At 47.3% G+C, this 13797-nt stretch overlaps 5 protein-coding genes across 5 annotated transcripts; 2 read left to right on the top strand and 3 right to left on the bottom strand.

Moving 5' to 3' along the window:
- Positions 1–604: 604 nt before the first annotated feature.
- Positions 605–1633, top strand: PENARI_c016G00944 (uncharacterized protein; the record flags this gene model as incomplete). The annotated part of the gene is made up of 2 exons (XM_022633953.1): positions 605–1084; positions 1274–1633. The coding sequence occupies 2 exons, from the start codon at positions 605–607 to the stop codon at positions 1631–1633; spliced, it is 840 nt and encodes a 279-aa protein (XP_022486194.1).
- A 334-nt stretch (positions 1634–1967) lies between these two features.
- On the bottom strand, positions 1968–3268 carry PENARI_c016G11485 (bZIP transcription factor; the record flags this gene model as incomplete). The annotated part of the gene is made up of 3 exons (XM_022634189.1): positions 1968–2062; positions 2130–3129; positions 3185–3268. 3 exons carry the CDS (start codon positions 3266–3268, stop codon positions 1968–1970), a joined length of 1179 nt encoding a protein of 392 aa, XP_022485936.1.
- Positions 3269–3665: 397 nt separating this feature from the next.
- Positions 3666–4170, top strand: PENARI_c016G06379 (uncharacterized protein; the record flags this gene model as incomplete). Its single annotated transcript, XM_022634080.1, has 2 exons — positions 3666–3762; positions 3818–4170. 2 exons carry the CDS (start codon positions 3666–3668, stop codon positions 4168–4170), a joined length of 450 nt encoding a protein of 149 aa, XP_022486034.1.
- Positions 4171–4706: 536 nt separating this feature from the next.
- On the bottom strand, positions 4707–5826 carry PENARI_c016G00292 (uncharacterized protein; the record flags this gene model as incomplete). Its single annotated transcript, XM_022633944.1, has 3 exons — positions 4707–4893; positions 4951–5329; positions 5520–5826. The coding sequence occupies 3 exons, from the start codon at positions 5824–5826 to the stop codon at positions 4707–4709; spliced, it is 873 nt and encodes a 290-aa protein (XP_022485949.1).
- A 4885-nt stretch (positions 5827–10711) lies between these two features.
- PENARI_c016G07473 (uncharacterized protein) lies at positions 10712–11815 on the bottom strand (the record flags this gene model as incomplete). Its single annotated transcript, XM_022634105.1, has 1 exon — positions 10712–11815. One exon carries the CDS (start codon positions 11813–11815, stop codon positions 10712–10714), a length of 1104 nt encoding a protein of 367 aa, XP_022486188.1.
- Positions 11816–13797: the final 1982 nt, after the last annotated feature.

Here is a 13797-nt window from a genome sequence, read left to right as displayed (position 1 = left end):
TTCTTTGTCTGGTCCCAAGTTAAGTTATTAACTAACCTGTCGGCTTGATTATTAATTTGCCACCGCCACTAACTACTACTCATAACGTCCTGACTTTGCATGGCAGATTTGAGCGAGTGTGGGTTGCTGTAGTCAGCCCCAATGACAGTTAAGCCTTCAGGGAAAAAATGTCGGGAAAGAATGGTGACTAGAAATGGTGAGCAGCGTAATTCTTGGACGACGGTGGGCCCAAGATTTCCGCCTGGGCCAATCCCATGCCACTGTAGTAGAAACCTCCACTTTTCTCAACAGCTCTCTCTCGGTATGATGAATAAACAGGTAAAGACTGATTAACTTTCGACCCAACACCTGACTATTGGTTCGCGGTCGGAGCTTGAGGTTATCCCAACGACAATGATTTCTAACCACAGCGTAAAGACACTCAATCACGGGTGAAGAGAGGCATAAGTAGAACAGACGCCGTGCACCCAGTATCATTTACTTCCTTGTGCAGTCAATAGTTTCTGGTCACTCTGTACTATTCCTAATTTTTTACCCTGTTTATCACTGTCACGCCAGAGCGAGCACCTCTAACTTCCCCCGACTCCATCACCACCCCACAGCCATGACGACTCCTACCAACATTGATCCCAAGGATATTCAAGCATACTGGGCCAAATATCAAGGGGACAAGTATGTTGAGGGCTGGGCCTCCCTCTGGGACAAAGGTGATAATCTGCCCTGGGATCGTGGCTTCCCCAACCCCGTGCTAGAAGACACCCTGGTCCAGCGAGCTGGCACCATTGGCGGGCCCATCGCCCAGGACGGTGAGAGGCGGAAGGCCCTGGTGCCGGGCTGTGGACGTGGAGTCGACGTGCTCTTATTCGCGAGCTTTGGGTATGATGCCTATGGCCTGGAGTGCAGCGCCGCGGCTGTCGAAGCGTGCAAGAAGGAGGAGAAGGAGAACCATAGCCGGTACCGCGTGCGAGATGAGAAAGTTGGGAAAGGCAAGGTCACTTTCGTCCAGGGGGATTTTTTTGATGATACCTGGTTGAAGGAAATTGGAGTACCTCGAAATGGATTTGATGTCATTTATGATTACACGGTATGTATACCCAATGCCGCTGTCGGGCTCCATTCCGTCATTGCTATTATTTTCTCTCCACTTGTATTCTGCGTCCTACAGAGGGACTTGCAAGATGCTTCACTCTGTCTTTAGAATTTTGATGTGCCATTTCCGACCCACCCTGGATCCTTCTGGTCTTTCTGGACTTTCCCTCTAACAACCATCTAGTTTTTCTGTGCTCTAAACCCAGAGCTCCGTCCTAAATGGGCTCTCCGACACACCGAACTCCTTGCTTCCTTACCTGCAGGCAGTCTGATCTGTCTGGAATCTCCTCGTCATAAGGACCCCTTGGCCCCCGGCCCTCCATTTGCCTCTCCCTCCGAGACCTACATGGAGCATCTGAGCCACCCCGGTGAGAAGATCTCCTACAACGATAAGGGTCTTGTCGATGCGGACCCGTTGCGAGAGCCCAGCAAGGCGGGCCTGGAGAGAGTGGCGTACTGGCAGCCAGAGCGCACGCACACTGTGGGCAAGGATAAGAATGGGGTGATCCATGACAGAGTCTCTATTTGGCGTCGACGTGACTAGAAATGTGCCTGCGCATTTGTGTGACCCAAAAAGGGAGAAAATGTAAATGGAAAATATAGGTGATATTGGAGTCCGGCCCTGGATTTCAAAGGCCAACCCCTAGACGCTAAAGTGACAGTCGAAATGAAGGGCAGGGATGCAAGGGGCGCTTTTTTAAAGAAATTTCGCGGACATAGGGAACATATGCACTGGAAGGATTTCCTCAACTCCACAGCGGGATCCTGCTGTAATCGTCGCATCATGCAAAGTAAGCGGAGATTATATCTATTGAAGACAATTATTGTTATTATACATAATTCATGGTATTTCGTACACAGCGTTAAACGCCCAAGGATCATCCATCAAGAGTTGCCAGGCGAATGGCTTTCTCAACATCGCGCTTTCGGAACGCTGGTCCGCGACCGAGACAGATAGGGCCGAGGGAAAGATCTACGACAAGGTCAGTAGATGCATGGAAAAGACGACACAAAGAACCATTGATCTCGGCACTACTCACATTTAGTGAAGCTCGCGGCGTTGAGCTGCGGAGCCGAATTGAACCGGGGACTGGAGAGGGGCGAGCTCGGGTCCTGAATACGAATCCCTCGCTGCTGTAGCAGCCTTTGCACACCACTCGCATCCATCCACTCATCAGCACCCGATCCATTGACAATTTGCCACGTTCGAGAGGAAACGGTGAGTTGTTCAGGAGAGTAGCTGCTCCTCCTTGAACTGAGAACATTTGTACTCAACTCGACCGTGTCTCCCATTTCGTCGTGCATGTTGGCGAAGAATCCGAAGATAAAGCGGTCACGCTCGTCGATGGTCAATCGTTTGCCGAAGATTGCTTTGACCCTTGGATCGTCTGCAGATGATCTTGTTAATAGATAGTAACCGGTCTCGCAGCATTGTCGGACCAGACGGTGTGAGAGCGTCCAGCGCCCTTGCTTTAAGAGGCTGTCGGGCGATACTATGGTCGGGAAATTCAAGGTGGGACTAGGGATGGATGGGAAGGGGATATTCGGAGACGACGAGACTATTCCGAACGGTAGAATTGCTTGTTCTTGGAAGGGTGGCGTGGGGGGTAGTTGTGACAGTCCAGGCCATTGAGCCGCGAGGTCCGACGAGGACTGGAAAGCATCACCGATCATTGGCCATGAATCAAGTTGCGTTATGAGCGGATTGTGATTTGAGATTATATCTTGTGTATCGCTGAGCGTGGGAGACGTCGATCGCGATATGTCCGCCGGGGCTGCAGGTGCTTGTTCGGCTTCGTCGCAGCCACTTTTGGCAAGCGACACGCATTGCTGTGTAATTTTTTGCAGAGCAGCTGTGACACGAGGCTGATTTTGGAGAATCCCAGCCTCTAACAGAAGATCACTAAAGGAAAGGAACGACTCGCTGAGCTCTTCGATGCCCGACTCGAGTTCCTGTACGCGAGATTGCAGATTGACGATCGTGGTATCTTTTCTCTTGCGATATACTTGTTGCGCGACGCGAAGCTGCTTTCGACGTCTCTGGATTCCTTGAGTCAGTTCCAACTTGCTCTGTAGTTGTTCGGGATGTACCCACCTCGGGACCTTGCTGATTGTCCGTCCCAGCTCGTGGCCGGCCTCTCTTGCGAGGAGCGGGCGCGTCAGTCATTGCTTCGACCATCGTGTATTGCTTTTGAGGCCTTTTCTTTATCTTGAAGACATGCAGTGATGTAATGGATAATCTGAGAACGCGAAAAGGACGTGACGGCGTTGCTTTACTCATCGGGGTCGGGGCGTCGGGACTGTTGAATAATCGAAAAATCGGTGGGTCGCCACAATCGGTGGGTCGCCACCATTGGCCCGAACTGCGCCCAAAGTTATGGACTTTGAAATTGGCTGGAGTTGGAGATAATGGGGTCTCATGCTCCGTCCGAACGTCATCAACTCATCATCAAGACCGAGCGCGCCGCAACGAGGAATATAAATCGAATCATCGACCTCAGCTTACTCCATAATTCTCCATCTCCAGTGCTCCGAAATACCTTCATCCGCAGCGTACAGCATACAGCTCTCGCAACATGTCTTCATTCACTCAGCCGATGCCAGTAGTTGCCTGCGGCAAAATACCCGCGATGGGGAAATCAATCTCCCAGCACCTGCTGCCTGAATATGAAGGTTCTTGATATACATTCCTGAAATAAACAAAAAGTATGGTGCTAATGCTCCTCAGTCATCCACTTCATCCTGTCATACGAGGCTGCAGAGGCTGAGCTCCCGCATCTGCTTGCAGGTCGCGATCCTCAGTCTCGGAGCCCCAATGAGATCGGAACCCACGATTACAGCCGGCCTCCTCGCGCGGTAATCTTCGGTCGCGGCTATGAGCCTCAGCAGGTTGAAGAGCTTAAGAAGAAATTCGCGGGTGTTGCTAAAGAACCCGTTGTTTGGGTGAGGGGGAACCCAGCGGATTTGCCTGCCGGGGCTGCTGGGCCTGACTATGCTCAGAATATTGTGGCGGATATGAAGAAGGTGCTTAAAAAATGGAGTGACGGGGGAGGAAAAGATGAGGAGATTTTGGTGTACTAGTTGCTTTGTCGGGGAGAGATTATCTGATGCCTTGCTTTTTGCCAGTTCGAATCTCACAAACACAAATTCAAGGGCCGATATCAAGGATATTTGTAAGTGGTCTTGGACTTCGCTAGTTGGTTCCCTGGGCTTCGATCTTTTGGCGGTCGATGTACTTCTTCTGGTCGAGGCATAGAATGAGAATAGGAGATTGAGCATCCAAATGTTTACACCAAAATCCTTACATTAAAGCTGATGTTTCATCCGCGACATGGGAAGTACCATCGTTGTTCACTTTCTCCTTCGCTAGTTCAAGTGAAGCCATGTACGATTTCTTCAACACAACTTGCGATAACCACAACCATGTAGACCTAGAAGCTGCACTGTGCTCATGCTTGAATACCCTGGCATTCTGAATCTTCAATCCGCATTTTCTTAAATGCAATAGCCATGGAGTTATGGCCGGTTGAATCTGATATTTTCTATGCTGAAATGCTTATCTAAGTATGCACAACTGGATCATCAATGTTCCCATTGGTGTATATATAAGCCAAGGCCTATCGGCTTTCCTCTTCACGGCTTGCGAAAGCGAGCCAGCGTGGAGATTTGGTGATAAACGGCAGGAGGATCAGGATGAGGAGGGTGAAGACTCCTTGTAGGGCTGTTGGTAGACGCCATGCCCATGAAGAATCCATGGAGGCCGTCGCGTATGTAACGCCAGCCGCAATCAGGCCACCAACGTACCTATAGTCCGTGAGCATTGTATAGCATATTTCCTGCGCTAGGATAAGGATGCCGTACCAGAAATCATAGATCAAACACAGAGAAAGCCCACGCCACTTGGGTGGGAGAGTTTCAGGGTAGTATACCGGGCCAGCAATAGAAGTTGTTCCAGCGCTCAGACCCAGAAGGATTCGAGTAGTGACAATCATGGCGTAATTTTGGGAAGCTGTCTGCAGAATGACAGCAATTATTGATAGCAAGGAGCCAAATACTAGCGTCTTCTTGCGGCCGATATAATCCGGTACCTTGGCGCATACGATGCTGGCGACCAAATTCCCAATCCAAGTTGATCCGGTACTAAGTGCCATTGTCGAGGTGTTCAAATCAAAGTATTGCTGGTAGGAAGGCAGAGTGTTAAGCCCATTGAGCAAACTACCCGTCATATCCCATAGTTGTACTTGTAAAACAAGAACTTAATAGCAGTATAATGAGGAGATGCTTTGAAGACTTGGGAATCATCCGGTCAGGATGATTGAGGCGAGACATTATTGGCGTATTCCGTAGTACGATGTTCTTTTTGGAAAGATGCGATAGAAAAGACAATGGTAGCCGAATTTTAATCACCCAAGAAAATTCTGGGTTTGAACCAGGATAATAATATTTCAACCGTCCTTTCAATTTCCCCAAATAGTCTTCGTTATCAGCCGTTGGCCCTCTGACTTGGGTAAGCAGGAGTGATGGCTGCGTAGGAGGGTGTCCATGCACAACTACTCCGAGTCGATCAACTTCGTTAAATTGATCATCTTCCTCGTTGTCACTGATTGGATCGAGATCATCCTGAGTATGCGTATCTCTCTCCTCGTTGGCTACTTCGATCTCTTCGATTGAAATATACTCCTTCATGAAATTGAACTGCTCCTCTTCAACATCAGACTTCAACGTACACATAAACATCATGAGTTCTTGGATAGTAGAGGCATTAATAACCCTCGATGATAATGGCAGATGTCCCGAGCAGGGTTGAAAAGTCGCTTGACGCCTGCACCGGTCGCAGGAGATGAGGGAATATCTCGAGCGAGGTTTGTGAGGGCTGGGTATCTTTGTTGGTTCTCCTTCCAGAATGTACGAAGAGATGGCCTTCATATTGCGTAAGTGTTGGTCGAGGCTGAGTTGAACCACATGGGCAATACATGGAGTTCGAACAATAGTCGCGTTTTTGGCAACACCTAGCAATTGCACTGATTGGTGGATACTTGACATCGGTGTTTGATTATTTGACGCATTATCCGTCGTAATTGTAAGCGCTCGCTCTGTGTTCTTATCTTGTTGAAAGAGATCGAAAAGACCTGTACTAAAGTTGGCATGGCCTAATGAAGTCAGTTATGCAAAACGGGTTTTCTGCGGTTGACAGCGTTCTAACCATGCGGGTATGCGGTGCGGTGCGGTTGGGGGGTGCGGTTAGGCTTTGCCTAACCGTGCACCGGTCATGGCGAGGTCTAGTACTACTGAGTTTTACGGTCATCACAAAATTCAATCAACACAGCCAGATTGACTAGAATTCGTCTGTTTTTCAAGAGGTCAGTTGCCAGTCCATTTGAAAATGGTAATTGTTATCAACTAGTTGGTCGGGGAAATTGATCAAGCCTCACGGCGTTGAGGGTCAGATCCTGGTCAGATCCTAAGAATTCAGGCCTATACCGTTGCGGACCGGAGACAATTTGATCAGTCGCCAACGGTCATTGAATGCCACTTTCGTCGTGGTAAAAGAGTTGGTAAGAGGTGTATTTTACAATTATCGCAGCAAAACGATCGGTCTCTGTTTTTCGCAGCCCTCGTTATATCTGAGGCATCACCTTCACGCCATTACTCTCTGCTGGGATAACCAGTTGGAAAGAACGATGTGTACACATTGTACAATTTACAGATGTGTTGTATGTTGATATGGGATGCCATGAGCAGGAAAAGTCCGATGCCATATTCCCCATGGACCCCCAATCTAAGCTTTATTCCCGTCATCGCCGGAAAGTATTTCGGCCGATAGCCATGATCGTTAGGGTAAGAAGGGCATGATGTCTTACTGAACCAACATCAAGCTGTCATTGAGTATCTACTGTCTGTACCCTTTTCCGTACATGTACCTCTCCGTTCCAGGAAGACCCCCGGCCCCCGCTCCCTCTCCGTATACAAGGTACAATGAGGCAGAAGCCAGACAGGAACGACAATACGGTAATTTAGGAACAACCAAACATTCCTTGTAGAAGTTGCATTATAGTATCCTTTACACAATTGCGAACAACGGAGATGACCACCAATAATTCTGAAATCGCACACTACTCTTCATTCAGTTGTGAATCTGCATTACACGGGATAAAATAGTCGCGTGTCTGCTCTAATACTTAATACTTGGTAGTTTCATTGTAACCAGCTGACGAGGAATGTATTTGAGATTTGGATCTTCTCGCCCGTGAGTGACAACTAAAAGCTTTGCCCAGGTGATCCGGGGCGATTAGTGATCATCCTGTTTTGCAGCGTGTGTACTGTGTGATGATATGATATCATGGATCTTTGTAGGTCTCAATCCAGCAATAAGGATGCGGGGTTACCCCCAAATGCTTGAGTCCGTATTGGAACGAAAGAACGGCCCTATCAAAACCCCGCATTGCAGAATCCTGATGACTAGTTTTTGAATGGGTTTGAACAGCTTCACAAGCGGGTGTTGAGCAGCGATTGGGTGTTCTACCAAGGGTGGTACCACCAAGTCTTGGCACTGCGTTCAACAAGTCGATAGCATTCGGCATGATCAATAATCACATCCAAAAAAAAATAGAAGTTTAGGTCTTGGCAGCCCGTCGCTCGCAATTCAGAGAACTGAAAAGAAGTAAGTGAGCACATCAACTCAATTTATCTTTCGCAGAGAGGATTCTTTTCCCATACACGCCAGGAGATGCATGTTGCCCGGCTGAGCTCTCCCTACACGATGGCATTGGATATCCCCTGGTATCGTGTGGCGCGCATTGTTCAAACATCTTTGGCAATCGTTGTTTTTGGTATTTCGGTGTACAGTTCGTCAACCTCTTACTTCTCTGAGCATTGAATAATTCTCACTCTTAACAGTGCTATGCACCTTATTGTTTACCATACCAACGTTGTATACTTTCGCTGTGGCAATATGGACCTTCAGTCTTTCAGCTCCTTACCTTGCCCTGGCCCCTATTCACTTTCCTCGAAGTGAGCGTCGATTTGTGATGCCAACAGTAGAGGCTCTTTCAACGTCTCTTTGGCTGACAGTGCTCGTTGTGCAAACATGTGCTTTCCCATCGCCGGTCAAGTTTACTGCAAACAACCTAATCTCCACTCAGGTTATCATTAAATTAGCAGCATTTGAATGGTATGTGCTAGAAGCGGGTATCACGATCAGCATTAACTCACTTTCCAAATGCAAAGTCATTTCATTGGGACATCAGTTACTTACAGCAAGTGATATTTAGCGCGCTATTCTTTCTTACGACCTGCAAGTCACTTGTCGTCGCTGTACGGAGAAACCACATTATCGATTACTACGCCATTTCACCATTTTATTGAAAATCTAGTGAGAACCAGTACCAGTGAAATTCGTTGTTTTTGAAGCAATTCGGCTTACTTTCTTGCCAGCATTGGCATACTGGGACAGCTGGGGGCAAAAAAATGGACGCATCATGAAATATTATTTCATGGACAGTATCGTGGAATTTCAAACTCACACAAATATAATTGAAGACCAATATCTCACGTTCAGAGCTATATTGGATGATGATCATCAACTCCATTCAACTGTACCTATCGTCTTGACAGACTTGAAATCAATCTCCTTTAGTCAGTTCTGCTATTTCCTTACTCAACCTTGGAGGCTGTCTTCAAACGTCATAGTGAATCAGTGAGCTCTAACTCTGGCTCGATGTATGATCATGGCGTTTCAATCTGTGGTTTGTCAGTTAATAAGAACATGGAGGCTGAAGCCCGAAAAAGACAAAAGCGGTGAGGCTGTGATAATGACTTAGTATGGAGAGTCCAGAATTGCTTTGTGGACGGGAAAGCCAAGGTTTCTGCCCGCCTATTATACGTGCGGTGTTTGTCAACAAGCTATTTACGGTATGATTACTCTGAACAGGATATTGGTGGAGCGGAAGCGTTAGAGCGATCGCAACGATGCAGGACAAGTGATTAGACGTACCCCAATGAGCAGAACATTCTCGAACGAGACCATTGCGGATGTTATTAAATCCCTGGATGACGGGAATCAATCGTAAGGTAAAGGGTAGGTACGCAATGTTAAGGAATATTTGAATGAAGACGAACGTGTAGGTAGATGGAGGCTGGTCAGGGACATTTTATGTTATTCATACAGCCCACTGGCTTTGACAACGCCCCACATCCGCCCGCAATGAAAGGGAATTCTGTGATTTTGAGATTAAAAATCATTGCCGGTAGTGGGGTGCACCTCCAAGCTCCGACTGGGGCTCTCATAAAGGCAGATATATAAAGGAAAATATCATCGGCGCAAGTGATTTGAGATAATGGATCCGGCCGCGTCCAATTGAAGGCGCAGACGTTCTCAAAGCTGGGGTAAAAGGCGCATTCGATGACAGAAGCCCTCTTATTCCCATGTTGAGTATCCTCTGACCATCTGTTGAGCGATTGATTTAAACAGAGAGTGCTGCAATTTTGTGCAGGGCGAGGTAGCGGTGTCGGCATATTGGGAAATTCTCTCCAGATGGACTCAAGATCTAGATCTAAATCATAGTCTGAACAGATTATCAACGCCGACAACAGGTATCGAAGATAATCGAACTCACCAATTTCATCATCAACTTGTCCCATTATTCCCGTACAGCAAATCCCAGTGAATGACAGTTTATGACGATGAAACAGAGTTTAGGGAAGTAGGATTTCGTGGTTCTACTGGCTCTATATGTACATGTCAGGATGACTAGCTTCCAGGTTGGAATGCCCATTGAAAAGAAGAGGAAAAGAAGCACAACTATGCCCGAGGGGCTCTTGACCATGTTCAAGAGAAGGCTATGTTACAGTACTGTATTAACGGACACAGAGGAAGATGTTGTTTTGGCATCCAGCGCTTTTCTGGCAACTGTCATTGGCAACAAGCTAGAGCAACCTTTTTGACAAAATTCCGCACCCTGTTCGCGTGCTGTCTTCTCCTAGTCCTGAGCTTTACACACTTGGAAAAAACGACCCATTAGCACTTAGGTGGACCGCGGATGCTTCGGATCTGATAATAAGCTCCATTCCTTGTTTCATAGTTGTGCATGTTCCGTATCGGAACAGAAGGGGCACCGGACAAACGCCCAATCTAATTGGGGTCAGAAAAACCAACGATGTAAGCCTCTAGAATGAGCTTTTAGGAATTGTAATACATAGCTTGCTGTTACAATACATTGGGGTTATTTGACTCTAATCGGGGACGTCCTGTCTATTATCGATAAGATAAAGCAGTATGATGCAGCATATTGTGACGGCGATGGTCAAGCTCCAGCCAGCCAAAGCAAGTAGCAAAGAATCTTGCGGTACGAAAAGCACGAAAATAGAAGTCTAGACTGACAAATATGCGCTCCACATTCAGTGCATGTGGGCAGCCACTGGAAACTAGTGGTCAACTGGTGCGGTAATGCGACTACGGGGGAAGTACACGCGTGATACAAATCTGCCCAAAGCACGAATTCAAAGACGTACAAACATAGTAGGAGACGGAAAATTCTGTTATGCTCATGTAAATAAGTTATATCCAATCCATTGTGCAGTGGTGAGTACCTTGCAGTAGTAGAGCCCAGTGTGCGGAAAAGATTCAAAGTCGCCCTTGCATCCCATCCTCACCCATCTTCAATATCGGCTTCAAATTCTCCGGCTGCACCCTTTCCCAAAGAGAACCACTACCATCCTCGATTCCCCGGGCATTCATGTCGCGAAACCACTGCTCGGCAGTTCTGACCCTGTTAGGGTGAATTTCGTCAAGCAGCTTGTAGTCTCTCTTGATTATCCCCTGATTACGGCCAGAATGCTTCCACAGATTCCAAAAGCCAGTAAAGTTCTGTCGGATCGTCATGAAAGCGGGGTCACTGGGATCAGAGTTGTAACCACTTCCCAAGTTGGCAGCCATGCTCATCGGCCCTGTCGCCCAGTATGTGTCCAGATCCACATCGATGAAGCGCGCCGGATGGCCTGTGACATTTTCAAAGGCGCGAGCGAGATCCTCATAATGAACATGTTCAATTGCAACTTCAAGGTCAAGTCCATTTGCTTTGTCGATGTTGTCGAATAGCCACCGGGCATAGTACCCACAATCCTCCAGCGAAACATGGGGTACAGCGCCTGAACCAAGCGGCACCAGCCAAGTGATAATCCCATCTTTCACTGTCGGAGTCATCGGTGTCACATTTGCAATGGTCATGTCCATATAAGGACCAGATGTTAAAACAGAGGCCTTCATGCGGTCATGGTTGAATTGGTTTTGGTAAAGAACCCACTCAGCAATCCGTCCTTTTCCGTCGTAATGACCGCAGCGGAACTTTGGATCGTATCCGCTCTTCTTATATCCGTAGTCCAGGTTTCCGTAGACAAAGAACTTTATGCCTGCTTCAAGGGCGAGCTCGTAAGCGCGGATTGCCCAGTACATCTCAGTTTTCTCGCCGGAATTGAACCCATCGATGTTGATGAATGCGCCGTCGCAGCCTTGGTAGCCTTGACGGAGATCGGATTCACTAGCAAAGGTGCCTTCCATGAATTCGACATTTCCAAGAGATGCCAAGTATGTAGCACGAGCGGAATTTTGAGAGCGAGTGAGCACTCTGACCTGGTACTTCTTGTCGCGCACTAGACTCGAGATGACTGGTATGCCCTGGGCGCCGGTCCCGCCAACGACAAAAATTTTGGAAATTTGTTGAGCTGCCATAGTGGTTCAGAGGCAAGTGTATTAGAAGAAGAGGCCAGTGAGCGATCTGACAATTTTGTAAGAGTAAACTGGGGGAAGTTCACCGCAGAATGTGCTCTTTAAGTACTGATGTACGGCGCACGATAACGCCCCGATATGACCATTAGAAGATTAGGTTCGACCGATCCATAACGCTGGTCTCACCCGGAAGTATGAATAAACCTCCCGGCGAAAAGACCAGTAATCATAAAAATCAACCCCCGGAGAACATTACGTGGTTACAGATTACCTATTATCAAGCTTTTGCCTAACGATAGAACGAATCAAACTCGGGTGGCTTTGGTGTTGTGGAAGATGGCTCCTTGATACTCATTGAACTCATAACCTGTCTGATGGTCTATTGGGAGTTTACAGCGTTTGTCTTTTTAACATTTCTGATTTTTGCCTCTTCTGCTAATAAGCTTAGCTAAATTGATCAGGTGCAGTGGTGTAACATAAGTATTTGTCCTCGAGTACTTCGGGATCCACTTTTAGCCTGACCGCCTACTTTATCAGTACGCCACACCAAGCCACCCGACCACTGCGGGACACGACCCAAGGTTGTGAAAAACAAGACTAATCAAGAAATAACTAAGCTTAATAAACCATCATTCGGGATGATGAGTAAACATGTGGGTTTCAAATCAATACTCATCTCCACCGAAACCAGCTTCGCCTCAGCACTTTCACGAATTCGTTCTAGGCCCAATACTAATTCAGCATCGCCACTGCTCTCACTCTACCTATATCGTGGGCATTTGTCTTTTTTACCTCTCCTGATTATGCGAGCCCCACTCAGAGCTTGGAGGTTTCTTCCTGATCGACTTGGCCCCGCGTCATAACGAGGCCATGTGGATAGATCCAAAGATAATCCACTATATCTTAAGTTTGACGGTCCTACATAGTGTCAATTCACTTGATCTGCAAAGACGTTGCCCCGAAAGACCATGGTATGGTAAATGAGATCCCGAGATCATCTACAGTAGAATTCGAACACAGTTTACACCTCAGTAACACACTTTGTTTCTCGGCTTGTATCCGAAACGGGTATAGTATCCATTTACATAAGTGGTAAATTAACATCCAATAGCAGACCACTATTACTTACAGCTAGGCCAGATTACTAGTATTGAATCTGCTGTTAAGTCCCCCTAGACCCCTATGTCGCAGGATCCTCACTTGAAAAAGCGCCTCTGCACTTATCCCAGATCCTATCAGAACCACTTAAGCGAATTGGAATGAGTCTCACACGGGCCATGGATCAAGGGGCCAGGAGACTGGGCGCCAAAATCATTGGGGTCAGGCAACTAGTGGGCCTGTATAAAGTTCCGTCACAGAACGTTTACAGATCTCTCATTCCAATCTGGCAGTTTTCAGTCAGAATAGTGCCCCTTTTGGCCGAATATGGGGTTCTCTGTAACGGATTCCATATTTCAGAAACCGTTGAGTGTAGATCGACCAACAACTATTATAGAGGTAGATAGCGTCTTGGGATGAACAATCAATATCAAAACAACTATAGTTGACTCCAGATCCAAAGACGTAGCGCGAGGAAGCAAAAGGGACAGGAACATTCGGGTCTCGCGACATAAAATGGGATCTGGAATGGGTAATCAATAGTACGAATACAAACGGCGCTGCATCTTGAATGGTCAGCTCGAATAAACACCATGATGCGATAGGCTCTGTTTCTTACATAGTACAGGAGAATTCGGAAACAGATTACCCCTGAGACACTCACGCTTTCTTTCCAGCGCCCCACTCTAATTGCGCTAAACTTAATTTGGCTAGGGGCACTATTGACGCAGAGCGAGTGGCACAGGTGTCGGGCAAGACTATTGGAATTTGGACAAGATGAGAAAAAGGAGCATGAACGGGATGAATCTGGCGATCGAGCCATTGCTTCGGCATTTAGCGGAAGCCCTCTTTTCATAACTTTAGAGTATCTACCTTCGCTTAATTTT

Source organism: Penicillium arizonense, assembly GCF_001773325.1.
Source record: "Penicillium arizonense strain CBS 141311 chromosome Unknown PENARI_contig016, whole genome shotgun sequence".
Taxonomy (NCBI): domain Eukaryota; kingdom Fungi; phylum Ascomycota; class Eurotiomycetes; order Eurotiales; family Aspergillaceae; genus Penicillium; species Penicillium arizonense.
This window is presented reverse-complemented; position numbering and strand designations above follow the sequence as displayed.